At 35.9% G+C, this 21,932-nt stretch overlaps 1 protein-coding gene across 3 annotated transcripts; it reads right to left on the reverse strand.

The window, feature by feature from the left end:
• Positions 1-1,096: 1,096 nt before the first annotated feature.
• On the reverse strand, positions 1,097-20,560 carry LOC121327134 (EF-hand calcium-binding domain-containing protein 14-like). 3 transcript variants are annotated; one of them, XM_041270949.1, is made up of 10 exons: positions 19,982-20,560; positions 19,466-19,614; positions 15,002-15,147; positions 13,607-13,705; positions 12,984-13,088; positions 11,449-11,550; positions 10,676-10,855; positions 9,685-9,955; positions 8,823-8,906; positions 1,097-2,644 (listed from the first exon to the last, which is right to left on the reverse strand). In XM_041270949.1, exons 1-10 carry the CDS (start codon positions 20,155-20,157, stop codon positions 2,631-2,633), a joined length of 1,326 nt encoding a protein of 441 aa, XP_041126883.1. In that variant the 5' UTR covers positions 20,158-20,560; the 3' UTR covers positions 1,097-2,630. The 3 variants fall into 3 exon arrangements, 2 of the variants coding, with proteins under 2 accessions (XP_041126883.1, XP_041126882.1); XM_041270948.1 differs by having other exon boundaries at positions 9,472-9,955; positions 19,982-20,558; XR_005951530.1 differs by lacking the exon at positions 1,097-2,644 and having other exon boundaries at positions 8,825-8,906; positions 9,393-9,955; positions 19,982-20,559.
• Positions 20,561-21,932: the final 1,372 nt, after the last annotated feature.

The following is a 21,932-nucleotide window of genomic DNA, read 5'->3' on the forward strand; positions in this document are numbered from 1 at the left end:
AATACAACCTTAGACCACTTCACAATCTCAATTGTATCACAAAAATGTTAATTTCAAATAGATCGTTAAGCCTGTCGAGACATGCGTACTTCACAGCTAACACACAAGGGAACAAACTCAGGGGGGCAAGGCTGCAGTTTAATTAACAGTCTGTTTGTGTCATGCCTTACTAAAGCTTCCTTCAACGATAGTAACTGGAACACACCATGCGGTGTGTTAACCTGCTAAAACCACTGGTTTCAGTAGAACAGCTCATCAGGAAAAATTACATACTTGTTTCCTTCATGTGCAGAGTGTGTCCTATTTATCACTTTTTTTCTCGTACAACTGCAGCAGAAATTAGGTTATAAAATCATCTAGTTAGACCCATGTCAGGTTAATGAAATAAGTTAGAGAGGTCAGCAACTGTAGTTAACCCTTGGACTAAACATTACTGTCAATAAGAATGGGTTAAAAAAAAAAAAATATATATATATATATATATATATATATATATATATATATATATATATATATATATATATATATATATATATAAACAAACAAATTATATAAAAAACGTCATATTATTTTTTACAAAAAAAATATGGGACGATTGTTACATTAAGTCAACCATCTAACTATCAAACATTGTACAGGGACTTTACAATTCTCATTCTCTAAATAGAAATCTATGTTTAAATAACATCTCTACACTGCTAGTAGATAAGGTTTCACAATATTAAGTAACTTATTTTAAATCAATTTCAAATAACATGCAGTTAAAGATTAATTCATTGAGTGATTCAACATATTTAGCAAAAAATGCTTCGAGTGCCCTCAAGTGGCCAACATTATAAAGAAATGTGTAGATAAATAAGCTGTGTCTGCATAAGTTGCAGGAAAGTATTTTAAAACATGATCCAAACTGTTACAATTGAGGTAACATGATCCAACTGTTACTAAATATTTCTAACATAAAACGTCAATGAATATTCTGCATATGCACATAAAATGTTATGCTCTTCAAAAAATGTACAAAAAAAAAAAAAGGGTTATGGTGTAATAGAGTTTATGTAAACTTGTTTTATCTGTAAATAACGACAATTTTAAAGTCTTTTTTTATGATAAATTAGATGTTTAATCATGTTACATGATGTGAAACATGCATAACACATGTTCATAAAGTTTTTTCCCCTTAATATACAGTGCTGGAAATATTTTATACAGAACATCTCAAAATAGATTTAAGAATAATACAGAAAGCAGGTTTAAAATTATTTACACAATAGACTGTATTAAAGGCTATATTGCTTAAACACATTGTTCCCAAGAACAAAGCACATTCTCAAATACTCGGGACAGTGCTTAGTGCACAGTGCATTTCTAACTACCATTTACATTGCACACCCAGAATCTGTATCTTGTGAGAACTGTTTTGTTTTTTTACATACAAAATCAGCCTGTCCATTTACACCCTGTTAAATCATAGGTTAAAGTTTTCTTATGTACAGAGCATGTCCAACTTGTATTGCTAAATTACTATTTAACTGTTAAAATACATATTTTACCTAGTATGCTTTAATTTATAGCCCTTGTACCTCAAGCCACTGACATGCGTAAAAAGTAGATTCCACAACCAAGGTCTTTCCCTTGAATACAGCAATAATGTACAAAAGCTTTACTTACCAAATTAATAAATAAGAAGAGAACATGCCAATTGTAAACTTGGTATTTATATAATTGAAGACAACAGAGAATCAGCTATCATGGGTGTAACACAGAACCCTACATTATTAAACTATGGGGAAGGGATTTTCAGGTTTGTTTTACTTCAACACCAATGTGTTTTGTTAAAATGCTTACAGAACATCACTTGGTTTCTGAGGTTACTGAAGTGTTTCTTTATTTTCTAATTGTTTTTTTTTTAAAAAAAGAACAAATTACCACAGATCCCTCCACTACAGAGGAGATTGATGAGATGCCTCAGGTTAAGGAAAATATCTGCAAAACTAAAATAGATGTTCAGCATAAATGTAAGGCATTTAATCTATGATAAGGAATAAAGCAATTTCAAAATTGCCACATTTCCCTTTAGGTTTCAGGATGTAACATGGTACTATGTCATTAGGTGAAGCTGTGGAATTTAACTGCAAATGCAGTGGCTGCACCCCTCCCCTTATTTTTTAAATTATGGGCCGAATAGTAATTGTAAAACTGTTTTTATCAATCTACTTATTGGTTTCATGTTAAAATGTAAGATTTAGAAACTGCAAGTCCTTTAAATAATGGATTGCTTTATATATTAGTTTGTTTCTTAGGCATATACATTAATTTAATCTATGGAACACACCGAATGAACTTTACAGCTGTCAGAGATCTCCAAATAGTTTTAAAATGACAAATACAGTCCCTGCAGGAGAGCACACGCATTACATTGTGGACAGGTTAATTACAAATTTAAAGTGCAACATTCACAATGTCTTACGTTTCCAAAAGCTCCAGAATTATTACAGTAATGCTTAATTTCCTGCTATGTACCTTATATCCCTAAATATTGAAGCTCTTTCACCTCCGGTGTTAACAATTCAAAGTTTCTTCAGAGCATCATATGACAGCTGTCCTTGAGGGCCTTCACCTGACATCTGGAACTAATCCTCCAGTTCTGCATGGAAATTAAAAATAGACATATAATATATATATATAGCAGAAAAAAAGGCAGTATTATTTTCTTGTATTACAGGTATTCTGCTATTTAAAAAAAAAAAAAAATTATATATATATATATATATATATATATATATATATATATATATATATATATATATATATATATATATATATATATATATATATATATACACACACACACACACACACAGTGCCTTGCAAAAGTATTCAGACCCCTGACCAATTCTCTCATATTACCGAATAACAAATGGTACATTGAAATTTCGTTCTGTTTGATATTTTATTTTTAAACACTGAAACTCAGAATCAATTATTGTAAGGTGACATTGGTTTTATGTTGGGAAATATTTTTAAGAAAAATAAAAAACTGAAATATCTTGCTTGCATAAGTATTCAACCCCTGTGCTGTGGAAACTCCCAGTTTGCACCGATGAAAGAAATTGCCCTAACGAGGACACAATTACCTTACCATTGGCCTCCACCTGTGAACCATTAAAGTTGCTGTCACATTTTCTGGATAAAAACCCCACTGTTGAAGGATCATTGGTAAGGCTGTGAATCTGAAGGAAAATGAAGACCAAAGAGCATTCTACAGAAGTTAGAGATAAAGTAATACAAATGCATAGATTAGGGAAAGGGTACAAAATAATATCCAAGTGTTTGGATATCCCAGTGAGCACAGTTGGATCAATAATCAGGAAGTGGAAGCTGCATCACACCACCCAGGCACTGCCAAGAAAAGGCCATCCCTCAAAACTCAGCGCTCAAACAAGAATGAGACTTGTGAGAGAAGCCACAGAGAGGCCAACAATCACTTTGAAGGAGCTACAGAGTTCAGTGGCTGGGAGTGGAGTAATGGTGCACCAGTCAACCATATCAAGAGCTCTGCATAACACTGGCCTGTATGGGAGGGTGGCAAGAAAGAAGCCGTTACTCAAAAAGTACCATCTGAAAGCACGTCTGGAGTTTGCCAGAAAGCATGAGAGTGACCCAGCTGCGATGTGGGAAAAGGTTTTGTGGTCAGATGAGACCAAGATAGAGCTTTTTGGCCAAAACTCAAAGCACTATGTGTGGTGCAAACCTAACACTGCCCATGCCTCAAGACACACCATCCCTACAGTGAAGTATGGTGGTGGCAGCATCATGCTGTGGGGATGCTTCTCATCAGCAGGGACTGGGCATCTTGTAACATTCGAAGGAAGAATGGATGGAGCAAAATACAGGAAAATACTGCAAGAGAATCTGCTTCAGTCCGCTAAAAAACTGAAGCTTGGGAGGAAATTCACCTTTCAGCAGGACAATGATCCCAAGCACAAGGCCAAAGCAACATTGGAGTGGCTCAAGAACAAAAAGGTGAAAGTCCTACAGTGGCCTAGTCAAAGTCCTGATCTCAATCCCATTGAGAATCTGTGGCACTGTTTGAAAATTGCGGTCCACAAGAGTCGTCCAACCAACCTGAACAACCTGGAGCAAATCTGCCAAGAAGAATGGGCCAAAATCACCCCGACACTGTGTGCAAAGCTGGTACATATTTACCCCAAAAGACTTAAAGCTGTTATTGCAGCGAAAGGTGGCTCCACCAAATATTAATGTGTGGGGGTTGAATACTTATGCAAGCAAGATATTTCAGTTTTTTATTTTTCTTAAAAATATTTCCCAACATAAAACCAATGTCACCTTACAATAATTGATTTTGAGTTTAAGTGTTTTAAAATAAAATATCGAAGAGAACAAAACTTCAATGTATCATTTGTAATTCAGTAATATGAAAGAATTGGTCAGGGGTCTGAATACTTTTGCAAGGCACTGTGTAATATATTCCCCCCCCCCCCCCCATTGCCCCCCCCCCCCCATGTGCTTTGGTTAAATATATATAGTAATGTAATCAATTATTATTTTAGAATGGAGGCCATCTACAGTTTATAAGCAAAAGCAACTTCCTTTTGGGTCATTCCATGCCCTATCAACCAGCTGCTGCCTGACCGCCTCAGGTTTTCCTAGAAAAGTTCACCTGGGGGTTTTCAGACACATTGAGTTCAGAAACGATAGCCATTATTATTATTATTACACTGTGTAACAATTTTTTTTTTTTTTTTTTTTTTTGTTCCTGGGTAGTAAGTGTTATTTCCTAATTGCTTATGCCTCAAAAGTATGGAAAATGGCTATTATTCCCCACAAACTTTGCTTTTGTGACCAGGACAGTGATATTTAAAAATATCACTATTTCCAATGGGAAAACGGGCAAATGTGTCTTTTTGTTCACATAAAGTCAGTAAAAAACAACATATGAATCCAAATTAACATGCATTTATACTAAAGCAATACAAAAATGACTACAAAAGATTTAGAAGTGAGTAGTTTTTCGAGATTTACGATTATACTGTAAATACAGTTGCTGTAATAGAAAGTAAAACACCTGAAGACACTTCAAACCGGTCACAATGTTTATAGACATTACTTGGCTCATTGCTGGCATTAAAATAAGCAGAAAAACCTAAGAATTACATTACAACAGTTCAGAAAAACAGATGTCCAGTACAGTTGTGAGAATCATATTTACAGTCTTTCACAAACACAGTAGTTCAGTCTACAAACGAAGATGTTTTGAAAATACCGGTGCAGCTTATTGCTGGCATTTATAATAACACTAACAAAATATAAAACCATTTAGTAACAGTCCAGCAATGTCATGTGAGAGTAATCCTATGTACAGTACTCCACAAATTAAGTTTAGTGTTTAACTGGCATTATAATAATAACCAGGATAAAATATGAAACACTGACAAAGGCGTGCTAATTGACTCGTTGCTCTAAAACAGGTTCACTGCTATGTATTACCCGATTGTAATTTAAATAGTGCCCTTTTCAATATAAACGCATAATTAATCCACTCAATTGTTTCTTTCCTAATTCTGCACTGTTACTTGCAAGATTTAAAAAGAGGCGTGTCTCCAAACAGAATGTCTTTATGAAACCAACGGTGTGTAGTGTAGTGACAACATCCTTACACAGTAAAGTGATCAATTTCCTTTAAGGATTGTGTAGCTACACTACTGTTCAAAAGTTTTAGAACACTCCCATTTTTCCAGTTTTTATTGAAATTTAAGCAGCCCAGTCAATAACCTGAAATGGTACAAAGGTAAGCGGTAAACTGCCAGAAGTTAAAAAAAAAAAAGTTTAGGTTACCAAAAACTGAAAAATAATGTACGTTTCAGAGTTATACAAAAAGGCCTTTCAGGGAACAAGTAATGGGTTAACAACTTACAGCTGTTCTGCAGCAATGTGAGTAAATTAAGCCTTGAAAGTTGATGCTAACAATTCCTACAGGTGTCCCAACTTTTGCTGATTGCTTACAAACTCTGTCTGTATAAAAGCAGTGTTGGAACAAACTGTGTTACTACACCCTCAAGCATTATTTGGACAGTATTGTACTGCAGGAAGTAGCATATTGCTATCATAATGGCGAGAAAAGGGCAATTAACAAAGGAAAACAGACAGACCATTATAACCCTTAAAAGTATAGGTCTAACCTTTAGAGAAATTGCAAAGAAAGCCAAGGGGTCAGTGAGTACAGTTTCCTACACCATCAAAAAGCACTTGGAAACTGGAGGAAACTGTGACAGGAAGAGGTCTGGCAGACCCAAAGCCACAACAGAATCAGAAGACAAGTTTCTGCGAGTCAACAGCTTGCGTGATAGGCGGCTCACAGGACAACAGCTTCAAGCACAGCTTAACACTGGTCGAAGTAAGCAAGTCTCAGTTTCAACTGTGAAGAGAAGACTTCGAGCTGCAGGTTTGACAGGTCGAGTGGCAGTAAGAAAGCCATTGCTAAGATGGCAAAATAAGAAAAAGAGGCTTGTCTGGGCCACGAAGCACCGCCAGTGGACTACTGATGACTGGAAGGTGGTCTTATGGACCGATGAATCAAAATTTGAAATCTTTGGTTCATCACGCAGGGTTTTTGTACGCTGTCGAGTAGGCGAAAGGATGGCTCCTCTGTGTGACACCAACTGTCAAACATGGAGGAGGAAGCGTGATGGTCTGGGGCTCTTTTGCTGGATTCAGAGTCTGCGACTTGCACAGAGTGAGTGGCACCCTGAACCAAAACGGCTACCACAGCATTTTGCAGCACCATGCAATACCCTCCGATATATGCCTAGTTGGTCAGGGGTTCATGCTACAGCAAGATAATGACCTAAAACATACCTCCAGGCTATGTCAGCACTACCTTAGAAGAAAAGAACAAGACAGTAGGCTTCAAATCATGGAATGGTCAGCACAGTCTCCAGACTTAAACCCCATCGAGCTGGTTTGGGATGAACGGGACAGACGGGTGAAAGCAAAGCAGCCTACAAGTGCAACGCATTTGAGGGAACTTCTGCAACAGTGTTGGGAAGAACTTTCCGAACAATATTTGATTTTCATTGTAGAAAGAATGTCACGAGTGTGTTTGGCTGTTATATCTGCAAAAGGTGGCTACTTTGAATCAAAAATTTAGATTAAATTTTGTTAAACAAAATGATTCCATGACTTCTTTTTTATCTCCAATTGTTTATTTGTTCTATGCTTTAATTTCAGAGTACATTGAGAGATTAAACTGCGTAAATGTCAATAAAAACTGGAAAAATGGAGGTGTTTTAAAACTTTTGACCCGTAGTGTATATGTACACAATGTTTACATTGTATAGCATCTGGGGGATCTAAGGCTAGGTATTGCAAATTAGCAAAAACAAAAGGGTAACCCTTTTTAGACAGAACGATATTTGAAACTAAAAAGACCTATTTGGTTTTATTTGAATGTGTTGTTACTAAGCATAGCGGTTTTTTAAATAAATAAAAAAAAAAAAAAAAAAAGTACTATGATCTAATAATAGCGTGACAAAATTCTCTGAAGAGAAATAGGTTAAGTATTTTGATCTAATAAGAAACATAATATTTAAATTAACAAGTGTTTTTGCTTGTTAACGCTCTACTGTAATAAAAATAGACTGTAAAAGCAGGAGCGAGCAATTAATTTAATCAATTTAAGAATTAGTTAATTTTCTTTCTCCAACTAAACAAAAAATCTTTTAGACATTACAATATCCATTAAATTAAAGAATATAAATGTTTAGTTTATATAAAGGTTTTACTGCAATAATAAATAGGAACTATGGAGGTTGGAATATTGGACAAATAAAGTGTAAACTTGTTTTTAATACAGTTTAGTGGTTGTGTGGTCCATGCTCTGAAGATCTCTGAAAAACTGACTGCTGTTTGGTCGAATCTAGAAGTTTGTATCTTTTGAAGACAATTCTTATTTGTCAATATCTCCTACACTATTCTTCCATATACTGGAAGGTAAGCATAATATTTGAATTTAATCTCTTTTATATTGATGAATTGCTACAAGGTATAGAAATTATGTTTTAGTCTTAATAGTGAGTTGATATATATATATATATATATATATATATATATATATATATATATATATATATATATATATATATATATATATATATATATATATATATAAAATATTCTATATTATCTCTTTAGTGATCTCTTTATGCATGCATAGCCTGAAGGCTAAATATATAATAACCATATTTGTATTACTGTATTGAAGTATTAATGCTGTTAAACCTGTAAAGGCACCGGAAATACCCAGACTGCTTATCAGCTAGGATTTGAAGTGGTCTCTGACTACTCAATCCATTTTTAAGAATTTAAACACACACACACACACACACACACACACACACGTTATACTACGGATGTGGCTATATCGCAGAGCTGGAGTTGGCTCCCTTGCCCAGCACAAAGCAAATAGGCATAACTATAAAACCGATGGAGGCCAAAGTTGCCCCAATTGTTTCTTCAAACTTTGCTTGTGTTTTTGATACAAGTTAGAAGAAACAATTGTGGCAACCTTGGCCCGCATCGGTTTTACACTTGTGCCTATTTGCTTTGTGTTGGGCAAGGTTGTCCCAATGGTTTCCAGAAACTAGGCTTGTGTTTTTGATAGCCACACTTTAAATGGCTGGGCACTTTTGATAACTTGCCGTTTTTTCACATTTCCAATGTGTTTTTGTTTCATATATATATATATATATATATATATATATATATATATATATATAGAGAGAGAGAGAGAGGTAAATTCTTACCTTTTAAACTCTGTCGTGAGGCAGCATGTGATATGTACCTTGGAAATCTAGTTGGTTTTGATGTTGAATATAAACGAAGCCCATCTGTTTAAAAAAAAATAAAAAAATCATATCAATCCACTCCCCTAAGAAAATGAGACAAGGATACCTTTGAAGAGGTCAGAAAGCAAAAGGTTGTGTTAAATGGAAATCAGTATTAAATCAATCTTTCTTAGATTAAATATTCCATTACTATGTTGCCATCTTGTGGACTGCTCAGCAATAACACCATATGGGATAGGCCCATCACAGATTTGCAAATCAGAGTGAAATCAATGCTGCATCACCTTTAGGTTTCGGCATGTAAACTGTGTGGTGGGGGGTGGGGTATTTAACCCTTAGGCCAAACATTTGCTAAAGATGTTTTCCCTTAAAGTAGAAGCAGCATGGAGCAAAATTAATGTTGTTAGCATTCAATTAAGGACAGAGGACATGCAAATGAAAATACCAAAATTGACTGTGCGAAATTAATTTGCAAAATGAAGTACACAGTAAGCATTAAGCTTTGTCTCAAGATCTTTTATGTTTTACCTTTTCTTAAAGTTGATCTACCCGATCTGTAGTATTTTTGGTTTTAATCGAGTATTTAAAAATGTATTTTAGTTTTTACCATTATCAAAATTTGCAGCAAGATCTTCACTCTCTTGTTTACTGTGATCAAAATTCTTTGGGAGGTTTTCATTGTTCATGTTCTCTGGTCTTTTATTATTATCCCGAGGTAGGTCTTTGGAATTATCTGAATTCTTAGGAGTGTCTTCATTCTCCTGTTTAGCGGAATCAGAGCTTGCTGGGAGGACTTCACTTTCGGTTATTTCACCATTACCAGAATTCTTGACTGTGTCTCTTTCCAGTTTCCCATTATCCGGATTCTTAGGGAAGTCTTCACTGTTGGTTTTTTGTCTGTGTTCAGAAATGATGGGGATCTTTTCGCTTTCTGTTTTTTTACCATTCTCTTGAGAAAGGTGCTCACTTTCTGGGTAACCATGCACAGAATCCTCATGGAGTTGTTTCCTGTCTGGTTTACTTGTCAAGGCATTTATTAGCAGAAGTTTCTCTCTCAGTTCAGCGACCTGGTGATCACTGTTTTCAGAGTCCTAAATAAAAATACAATAATTGTAAAAAGTGAGCATGAAGGAGTATTTACAGCTGTGGTCAAAAGTTTGGCATCACCTTATAGTGAACTACTTTTGCTTCATAAAGTCAAATGAAACCTGCTGAATAATGTTAATTTAACATATTGAACTACATATCACTTTGTAGTTTTCCATATGTAACAAATAAACGACATTTCAAAAACATGAAATACTATACTATTTTGGTTTTTAGTAGACTTGAGATATGATTTTGTTGTTTATTTTAAATAAAAGATCTAAATTATGTTCATATAGTTTATTTATTATTATTTAATTAATGTCTCAATCCTAAAATTCTAGTGATGCAAAACTTCTGGCCCTAGCTTTACACTGTGACAAAACAAGTTTCAGGTGGACACAGTAAAAAAATAAATATGTTTAACGCATAGCTCTAACCAAAACAAAAAAAAAAAAAAAACGTTTTTTCAAACATGCTGTACTAATTTCAAGATATTCTTGAAGACTGATATAAAGTTTACCAAAGTGTTATTGACAAGGAAAGAAAAAACAGAAAGACGACTTGCTAATGAAATGCAAGGATGGGAAAGAAGTCCTGTGTCAAACGAAAAGATCTGCCAAAGGAAATCTAAAAATGGTTTTATAATTACTAGTTTATGAAAATCATATGTTTCACAGTCACATCTTTAGCAAAAAGGATAACGTAAAATATGCCATACTCACGTTATGCTTTGGTGGTCTGCTAATGTTAGAGACGAAAACATAATTTTCTAATGAAAAGATTCTCGGAGTGATGTTGTGTACTGTTGAATTTATGTCACTAATCTTTCGATCATTCTTTGTTTGGTAAATCACATGCAAGGCATTCAACTCATTAATAGCATCATGTAGATGAAGAATATCCTGTAGAAGAAAGGAAACAAATAGGATTATTCAAATGGTGTTAGATAGTCAAGACAATGTTTTGTATAAACTAATCCTTTAATACGAAAAATAGGGTGATTTTTCAAACAACATGCACGCTGAAGTAAATTAAAGTTAACTCTTTGCCGTCAAGTGTCCAATATATTTGACATCTGACATGACAAAATAGGTATTAAATAGGTATGGGAACACACACAGGACAGTAAAGGGTTAATGTTTAAAGCTCTTTTTTTGTCTAATGCAGTCTGACTGGGACTGGAATGGACTTGTGAGTACTACACCACTGGGTTAAAGGAAAGAAACATTTTTCTAGTACAATACCCATGATCATACTTGACTGTGGTAATCACAGAATATAGCTGTGTACCAAGTATGAAGCTAATATCTAAAATCCTTAGGTCACTTTATCATTTACATATTCTCTAAAATGTTTTTATAAAGCCTTGCAAAATACACCATGCTGAATATATTCTGAAAGAGCTTCTACTCTTGAGAACACGTCATTCATTTCGTTTCGAATTTCCAGTTTAAACAGACTTCATGGAGCCAACTGTAATTAAGATCTACTGTACCTGTTTGAAAATGACACATGATGTACAATTGCTGGATGCCGGTATTGCTGAGGATGCAGATGACTGATCTAATTCTTTATTTGTTTGATCTTGTTTTTCATTCTATTGCAATGCAAAGAAGACAATTATCAGGACATAAAAAGTTTATATACTTTTTTTTTTTTTTTTTTTTTATATGCTTGACTGCAGTTTCACCAGTAAAGTTGCATTCATTTTTTTTTTATAAAGCAGCTGCTTAAGGTGCTTTAAACTTGGTGCTTAAGTATATACATTAGTGCTACCAAAATATTTCCAGTAAATCGTAACTAATCTGAATTATTGTCACTTCATAAGTCACATGTATGAAAGATACACACATAACAGTAAACATTTTTGTTTAGTCCAGACTTGTCACAAGATTAACACGGACACATTGAAAACATATAGGTTACTAAGAAGTAAATAACTCCAACTTATAGCAGTAAATAGGGAGGGTGGCGTGGTGACCTCCCCATCTATCTTACCAGGTTGGGCCCTGGTAAGATAGGAGAGCTATTTATATTTAAGGTTTTTTACACATACAAAGTGGGGGACAGTGACAAATGGATTTGTTTTCTATTTCATAGGGCAAGATAAGGGGATGTGTGGTGACTGTTAGTCTGCTGGGGACCAGGTAAGAGGAGAGGGGGTAGTGGTGAGTATTTTTATTATTTGAAAGGTAAGACGACCCTTCTATAGGCCTTGTCGAGTCCCCTAGCCACTTAAGTTCATCGTTCCCAACTCGTACTTCTCTAAAAAAACAAAGCTTGGAATGTTCAAGAAAAAAAGAAGAACTTGATAGGGGGTGAGTGGCGCTGACTGTAAGTCTGCTGACCCCGGTACCAGTTGGGGAACCCCTCCTCACCACTACCTGGAAGTTTTGGATATTTTTTGCCAAAAAGGTACACGATGCAAGGTGTGTTAGATTAGTGACAATTAGCGAGAACTTCATTCATCCAGAGGGCGTGCTGCGATTTCTGATAAAGCCGAAAGTGCTACATAGGACGCTGACCTGTATTTTTTAGACTGTTGTTTTTTGTCTGCTGAAAAATGGCTGTTACTGAAAAGACATTATCTTGGCTTTTATCCAAACCCAGGTAATGTGCCTTTATATTGAGGGTTGCCATTCTGACAAATTCTTCCATACGTGACTGTGTGAATAAACTGGTATTATTTATTTTGGTACATTGTGTGTTGTTTTTTTTTTTTTTTTTTTTTTTTTTAAATCGATAGTAGGTAGTCCGTAACTTACTGCAAAATGTGCAAAATACAACTGGATTTATTAACAAAATGTTTAACAAATAATATTTGGTAAGGTCTCTTTTTCTCTGTTAAAAACACTTCATAAATAAGTGATTTCCCAGCAGTAAAGACTGTATACATTCTATATATTCAATTAAACAAACTGAAGGTGAACATAGAGGCCACGACTCATGTATTCCTGCTAGGGGATAATCCAAGATTGAACCATCAGTATAGAACTGAATTTCACTATTTCATGTAAAACATTAACTTACCTCATTTTTCCGAATTGAGTCAACGATTTTCCTGTTCAAAGAAGTTTGCATAGTTTCCACATCGTGCTGAACACTTGTTAATATGCTCCCAATAGTGGCGACACTCTGAAAAGAACGAACAAGTATTTATGAAATTACAAATAACCATACTTTGCTTTCCCCAATATATATATTCACCTACCATATGCTATATATTGGGAATTGCAACTCAGTCCAACTTTTTTTTTTTATATTTAGAAATTCCAGAGTATGTTTTTGACTTCTGACACACCTTCAAAAGAATTTTGCATGCCTGGAATAAATGTTTTATGCCAAAGGGGTTTTGTTCAATAAAAGCAATGTTACTTAAAAACATGTTATATAACTCTCCATGGTCCAATTTGATATCACATTTAAATCACACTGCTTGATGCAGTTTTACTGCATCTGGGAAAGACAAAGGGAAATGGATGACACATTCACCTTTTGACACATAACTGAAGATAGTGGTTAAGTTTTATAGTCCTAATATTTATACACTTGTCAGCAGCTGCAGTGCCCTGCTGAAGTGTATTCTGCACAGCTGGCTATGAGTCACAAATAAGCTAAAAGGTACATTTTGTACTGCAACATACTGCACCTACTTTCTGAAGTTCCTCCACCGTGGTTGGTAGATTTATCAAGTCAGAAGCTGATTTTATATTTGCTTTCAGGTGACTGACAGCAGAATCAATTAAGGTAATCTAAAATAGAAAAAGCAATACGGGTATTAAAATAGGTTCCGTAAGAAAACTCTTAAGAAAAGAGAAATCCAGCTTGGTGTTAGAATACTACCGGGGTCAACGTCCAGGGTGCGTAAAGTTGTCGTTAAGGCAAAAGTATGTGGTGGGGGTTGACTCAGTCAGGGGAGAAATCAGACATTATGCAGAGGGAGTATTTTTAACATTAGGTAGATAGGTTAGATTTACAATTAAGCATGCTTAAAATTAAAATGTAGAGCAGAGCACAGTTACGATAAAGAATCAAGTGCAGTTAACATATTTAATAACAAATACAACTCAAAGCTGTTGCAGTATGTCCACTGTTTTGTCATTTCAAAAATTATTTTCACAAAGCAAACATTTAACTTTAAAGCACCAGTGCCCAGTGATGAGGTGAAAACCGCCAAAATAAAAGTTGCTACATTTAAAAGTATATATAAACACATTACATTTTCAGTCCACTAAAATAAAGGGCTTTACATACTCTCTGCAGGTAAGAAATTTCAGTGTCCAGTGTGAAAAAATAACACGAAATTATAAATGAACATCCAGAACTGCACTATCGAAATAAAATGTTCAATACAAAAAATGGTGCCTGTGTTACAAGCTCCTGCAGTGGTAGATGAACTTTTCCTACATATTATAATATTATTAACATTGATTTAGTGTTAGGAGATATTGAGAGAAAATGGTTATTGAGACTTTGTATGCATATTATTGAGCAGCAGGTCATGTGGCTAATTGATGTAAATGTAAAATTTATATGATTATACAACCTTATACAAGGGTGTCCTAAAACTTATTTGAGGGTTATGTATGTTTGAACCTGCAAGGCAAAAGATAAAATCTTCCCTTTTCACCCTAGTTTATAAAATCTGTGGAAGTTAATAATGGCTCTTTATTACCAGAAAAAACAATGCAAATATTTTTTTTATATATATATATAATAATATATATATATAATATATATATATATATATATATTATATTTTTTTTTTTTTTTTTTTTTGTAAAGTCCCATAGCAGGAAGATGAGTAAAAGCCATCAATTGCTGCATCTCTCAGGATGCTTACATTTATGTTCCAAGTTCTCAGAGCACTAAGGATGTGCTCAAGACCTGAGTTTTAAAACTCACTGTGGAACATGACTGCAATTGTGGCCTTCTAGGAAGACTGTGGCTTAACTAAAATACCACAGAGGCGTTAAATGGTAATTTGTTAAATAACCCTTGTGACCTTTACATAATGAGTATAAGGACAGTATTTAAAGCTTGTTTACCTGTTCTTTTATTTCTGTAATATTTGTCCAAATTTTATTAAGACCTTTGCTTCCACTTTCCATATTTTCAAGTAGCTTCTGCTTTTCAAGCAGATCCTCACTGAGCTTTGAAATCTCATGTAATGATATCTTTTGGCTGGACTCCACTGAAAAAAAAAACATAAATATAGTAAAGTATACCATTTTCAGTAAATGCAAATAAATAAATAAATAAAATTACACCCTGATTTAAACAGGTTTTTGTTTATTCCATGAGCTTACATGTGCATACCCTGTTTTGCATTAAACAATGCCATAACACTTACTTGAATTATTTTGTTCATTTTACAAAAATACCGTGCCTTGCAAAAGTATTCAGACCCCTGACCAATTCTCTCATATTACTGAATTACAAATGGTACGCTGAAATTTCGTTCTGTTTGATATTTTATTTTTAAACACTGAAACTCAAACTCAATTATTGTAAGGTGACATTGGTTTTATGTTGGGAAATATTTTTAAGAAATAAAAAACTGAAATATCTTGCTTGCATAATTATTCAACCCCTGTGCTGTGGAAGCTCCCAGTTTGCACTGATGAAAGAAATTGCCCTAACGAGGACACAATTACCTTACCATTGGCCTACACCTGTGAACCATTAAAGTTGCTGTCACATTTTCTGGATAAAAACCCCACTGTTGAAGGATCATTGGTAAGGCTGTGAATCTGAAGGAAAATGAAGACCAAAGAGCATTCTACAGAAGTTAGAGATAAAGTAATACAAATGCATAGATTAGGGAAAGGGTACAAAATAATATCCAAGTGTTTGGATATCCCAGTGAGCACAGTTGGATCAATAATCAGGAAGTGGAAGCTGCATCGCACCACCCAGGCACTGCCAAGAAAAGGCCGTCCCTCAAAACTCAGCGCTCAAACAAGAATGAGACTTGTGAGAGAAGCCACAGAGAGGCCAACAATCACTTTGAAGGAGCTACAGAGTTCAGTGGCTGGGAGTGGAGTAATGGTGCACCAGTCAACCATATCAAGAGCTCTGCATAACACTGGCCTGTATGGAGGGTGGCAAGAAAGAAGCCGTTACTCAAAAAGTACCATCTGAAAGCACATCTGGAGTTTGCCAGAAAGCATGAGAGTGACCCAGCTGCGAAGTGGGAAAAGGTTTTGTGCTCAGATGAGACCAAGATAGAGCTTTTTGGCCAAAACTCAAAGCGCTATGTGTGGCGCAAACCTAACACTGCCCATGCCTCAAGACATACCATCCCTACAGTGAAGTATGGTGGTGGCAGCATCATGCTGTGGGGATGCTTCTCATCAGCAGGGACTGGGCATCTTGTTACAATTGAAGGAAGAATGGATGGAGCAAAATACAGGAAAATACTGCAAGAGAATCTGCTTCAGTCTGCTAAAAAACTGAAGCTTGGGAGGAAATTCACCTTTCAGCAGGACAATGATCCCAAACACAAGGCCAAAGCAACATTGGAGTGGCTCAAGAACAAAAAGGTGAATGTCCTACAGTGGACCAGTCAGTCCTGATCTCAATCCCATTGAGAATCTGTGGCACTATCTGGAAATTGCGGTCCTCAAGCGTCGTCCAACCAACCTAAACAACCTGGAGCAAATCTGCCAAGACGAATGGGCCAAAATCACTCTGACACTGTGCGCAAAGCTGACTTAAAGACTTAAAGCTGTTATTGCAGCTAAAGGTGGCTCTACCAAATATTAATGTGTGGGGGTTGAATACTTATGCAAGCAAGATATTTTAGTTTTTTATTTTTCTTAAAAATATTTCCCAACATAAAACCAGTGTCACCTTATAATAATTGAGTTTGAGTTTGAGTTTCAAGACAACAAACTGTGATGGGTCAAAAACACAAACTATAAAAAGGCTTAGGCCTACTTAAGTGTGTAAGCAAAAAATGTATTCACTGCTAGCAAATAAAAGCTGCCACTATCCACATTATTTCAGATAATAAGAGTAGCTGGCATGTCACCAATTTTTGAGTGAAAAAATCTTGCGGAACAGAGTACATGATAAATTTTAAAAAATCCCAAATGTCAGTGAATGGTTCACACGTTCAGATATTTAGTGTACAAACGGAAGCTCAAATGGCTTTAGAATGGTTTTTGTTGTTGTTTGTTTTACTATACTTAAGTTCCTTCTATTATCAGTGGCTATGTGTGGAAGGTACAGCAGGAACAGAACCTGCTGCTGCTGATGATGATGCCTGTCCTTAGTAACTGCTGTATAAGTACTTGGAATTAATTGAAATTGGTTAACGTGGGATCTCATGTAGTCTTCCGAGCACATCAAAATGTCTCAAATTTTCCAAGTTACGATTCTGTGGCACAGACACATATAAATAATACATTACTACAAAAGTGATTTCTCAAAAAGGAGAGATTGGGTGCCAGTCCTCCTGTATTCAGAATATTAGCTAGACTGACATGGTTTTTTCAATTTAACAATACAGTAGGCCTATACAGTGCCGTGAAAAAGTATCTGCCCCCTGTCTGATTTTCTGCATTTTTGGACATTTTTCACATTGAATTTGGTCAGATCTTTTTGTGGGTTGTAGTAGTATATAGAGGGAGTCAGACAAAAAATGACACCAAAGTTTGGTGTTTCTTTCATTTGTTTGGTGTGCAAGGTAATCAAACATGCAATCTTCAGGTATGAAAAAGTTATTGCACCCCCAGTTAACGCAACCCAATTAAAGGGATAATTAGGGTCAGCTGTTTGAATACTTTGGTTAACAATCAGGCCTGATTTGGGCCAGCCCTGCCCAATATAAATCTGACTAACTTTGGCCCTTACCATCAGAGTGAAGTTGTCAGCACACAGGTGCTAGAGGCACATCAAGCCACGATGAAAAGAAATCCCTGAAGACCTCTGGAAAAAAAAGTTTTTGATGCCTATCAGTCTGGAAGGGTTACAAAGCCATTTGTAAGGCTCTGGGGCGCCACTAAACCACAATCAAAGCCATATTGTCCAAATGGAGAAAGTTTGGGACAGTAGTCTTCCCAGGAGTGGCCATCCTGCCAAAATCTCTCCAAAAGCAAGATGTAAAATCATCCAGGAAGTCACAAAGAACCCTAGAACACCACCAGGGATCTGCAGGCCTCTCTCGCCTTGGCTAAGGTCAGTGTTCATGAATCCACCATCAGAAAGACACTGGGCAAAAATTGGATTCATGGCAAAGTAGCAAGGCGGAAACCACTGCTCACTAAGAAGAACACGAATGCTCGTCTCAAGTTTGCCAAAAACACCTGGATGATCCTCAAGAGTTCTGGAACAATGTTCTACGGACAAATGAGTCAAAAGAGGAACTTCGGGGCCAACAAGGGCCCCGTCATGTCTGGCAAAAACCAAACACTGCATTCCACAGTAAGAACCTCGTACCAGCGGTCAAGCATGGTGGTGGTAGTGTCATGATTTGCAGGTGCTTTGCTGCATCAGGACCTGGACGACTTGCCATCATTGAAGGAACCATGAATTCTGCTCTGTATCAGAGAATTCTGCAGGAGAATGTCAGGCCATCCATCCATGAGCTGAAGCTGAAGCACAGCTGGGTCATGCAGCAAGACAATGATCCGAAACACACAAACAAGTCTACATCAGAATGGTTAAAGAACAAGAAATTTAAAGTTTTGGAATGGCCTAGTCAAAGTCCAGACCTAAACCCCATTGAGATGTTGTGGCAGGACCTGAAACGAGCAGTTTATGCTCAAAAACCCACAAATGTCACTGAGTTGAAGCAGTTCTGCATGAAGGAGTGGGCCAAAATTCCTCCACAGCGCTGTGAGAGTCTGATCAATAACTACAGGAAGTGTTTGGCTGCAGTTATTGCTGCTAAAGGTGGCGTAACCAGTTATTGAGTGCAAGGGGGTGATTTCTTTTTAACATGAGGGCATTGGGTATTGCATAACTTTCTTTAATAAATAAATTAAGCATCAAAATTGTGTGTTATTTGTTCGCTTGGGTTCCCTTTTATCTAATATTAGATTTTGCTTGAAGATCTGATGACATTCAGTGTAACAAATATGCAAAAATGCAGAAAATCTGACAGGGGTCAAATACTTTTTCACTGTACTGTATGTGACATGTCTGTGGCCACTGATAGTTTGGACTTTGTCCCACTTCAGATAAAGTAGTCATATAACATAGTGTTGGCTACTATTAACTATTACTAATTTTGTTACCTATACTTATTTCAAAAGTGCACAACAATATCGATAATAAGACTCCCATTGCATTTGACCCATTACTGGTTTTACTATGCGTTTAATAAGATACACCTGTTATTGATACCTATACACTTGGGCGAACTGAACTTGCAGTAAAACCTGGAATCATTTCCATCATTGTTTATATAATTATTTAATTAGCTATAACCCCTATAGGTATAGTATATTGTAAATTATCATGTTTAACTCCAGTAATAAAATAATTGCGTGATCAATTCTTACTTGTTCGAATCGTTTCCTTCATAGCATCAAGGTCCTCTTTAAGGGCTATCTGCATCCATATCAAGCCAGAGCATGCTACCACACATGCTACAAGAATGACGAATGCACACAAAGGATAGCACACTTTGCAGCAATGTGTGTAGTCTCCCCTGTTAAAAGAAATATCACACTTTATTCGTCCAAAAAGTACTGTATTAAGAAAATACATATGTTGCTATGGTTTAACAGTCAAACTCAAACATGCGGTGTTTACTGTGCTATATACCAGCACTGTAAACGTTGCTACTGTGCTGTTTTGTAAGTCTTTATTATTACTTAAAATGGCTGTAATGAGTGGTTTACTACTAGGTTAAAAAGTATTTCACACAAATCAAGGCTTGCCACATTAGAGTAATACCAATGACTTAAAGGTGAACCTTTCCATGGAATAGTCTTGCTACATCAGAGATTACAATGAGATATCTTGTGAAATATGAACAAAAATGTAGTTCTGCATAGCTGTAACAATATACGCACTTGAACCCAGAGCTTCCCAAGGTGTTAAATACATCACCCTCATCGGAACTGGACTCCGAGTCGGAATCTGGGGGCTCTGTTCTTAGCAATCTGTGTCCTGATCCTTTCTTGTTTTTTTTCCTCTTACTGTCACCGCCGATTCCTATCAATGCGTCCAGTTCCTTTCGTTTCTTCATTTTCTTCTGTGGTGTCAGGGCCCCTGTCGAACCCGATTTATACCCAATATCCAGCTTTTTGTTATCCAGCTTGGGTGAGTTTTATTTTTACACATAAACAGACGAAATACTGTTTATAAGTTATACTTCAGAGGGAAGGTGCGATTGCACTTAAGTAACTAAAAGCATACCAATACTGAGAATTGCCTCTTCCAAACAAGCAAAGTACAGTGTTTTCTCTAAGTAGTTAGATTAAAACCGTCACCGTTTCATTCCAATGGTATCGAAATTATTTCTAATTCCATTCAATTTGAAACTTACATTTTCTTAAATTTTATTTTAAAGTTTTAAAATGTACTTATCAACAACAATTACCACTGTCCTGCTTAAAAACAGCTTTACTTCCCCAGCATCTGACATGACTACAGTCCAACAAGCCGTCGTCCGATTGGTGTAACATTTCAACCTACCACTTACTCGTCATCGTGGTATTTACGTCATTGAGAAGAAAAAAAAAAAAAAAAGACACTGGCCATACTGACTTCAACGACACTGAAATAAAACCGTTGTTATTAACGATAACCACAACTTAATAACTTAATATGGTCCCGTGTTAACCTATTGTATATCAATTGTTAAAGATTTATGGTAGGTTACAGAACGCTGTCAGTTGGCATGCCTTACTTTATAGCAGTTTGTTTCAAATACACTTCTGATGTATTAGCGTTATGTTAATTCTATACAATTTGAAAATATGTTGAAACTATACTCTTTAAAAACAGGGACTTACAAAAACTAGCATGCATGGATCATTAATACATTAAGCAAGACGAATACAACAGATTTGGTTTCAACATTAGCATATATATATATATATATATATATATGTGTGTGTTTGTGTGTGTAACAGTTGTACAGTTGATTGATGATAATATAGGAAAAACACAGTGCATGACTATTGCTGTCTGTTTTTGCTTTAGTTTTCACGTAGGAAACTTTAATAGCACCGTCATGTGGTGTATCAAGATACAGCATCCAAACTGCAGTGCCATATTTAGAGCAGTGTTGCCAACTTAGTGATTTTGTCGCTAGATCCAGCGACTTTTTTTTTTTTTTAGCGAGACAAAACAACTTGTCAAAGCAACTATCGACAAATCTAGCGACTTTCACTGCCGACAACAGAGATTTTCAGAGAAAAGAGTCGCCAAATTGTATCGTCACAATATAAGTCCCTTGCAGCTCAATACACCACGCTTCTCGTCCTGAAGTTGTACAGTGATGGCGTTTTTAATGTCGTGCATATTTCTACAGTTCTGGACAAAATCGCAGAGATGCGCGTTCTTTGAGGGCTGCTGCGTGACGTCACTCAACTCCACCAGCAGAAATCTGTGCAGATCCTGCACAGCCCAGCGCAGTTTTGAAAAGTTGTCGCGGAGTTGGTTGCGGCAACCTGCTAATCGTAATGCAAATAACTACAACTGCTGACCCCTTGTTTGCGGTAGCGAACGACATCACTTAGTTAAACTAACATAATGTACTAAATCAGTGATAGGTGATGTATAATGTTACAATAAAAGCATTACATCAGACTAACTCTGTAAAGGTAGATAATCCAGACAAATATAAATAGGACGTTTAAAAATGATCAACCATCATTAATACATTTACTATTGTTTATATTGGTGTTTACTCTGATTAAGCGATTCCAAGAGGAGTGGTAACAGCGACATTTCTGCAGACTTTAGAATGCATAAAGCCGTCTAACGTGTTTGTGTGGTTTCTCTAGCGACTTCCTG

The sequence above is a fragment of the Polyodon spathula genome, chromosome 14, assembly GCF_017654505.1.
Source record: "Polyodon spathula isolate WHYD16114869_AA chromosome 14, ASM1765450v1, whole genome shotgun sequence".
NCBI lineage: Eukaryota > Metazoa > Chordata > Actinopteri > Acipenseriformes > Polyodontidae > Polyodon > Polyodon spathula.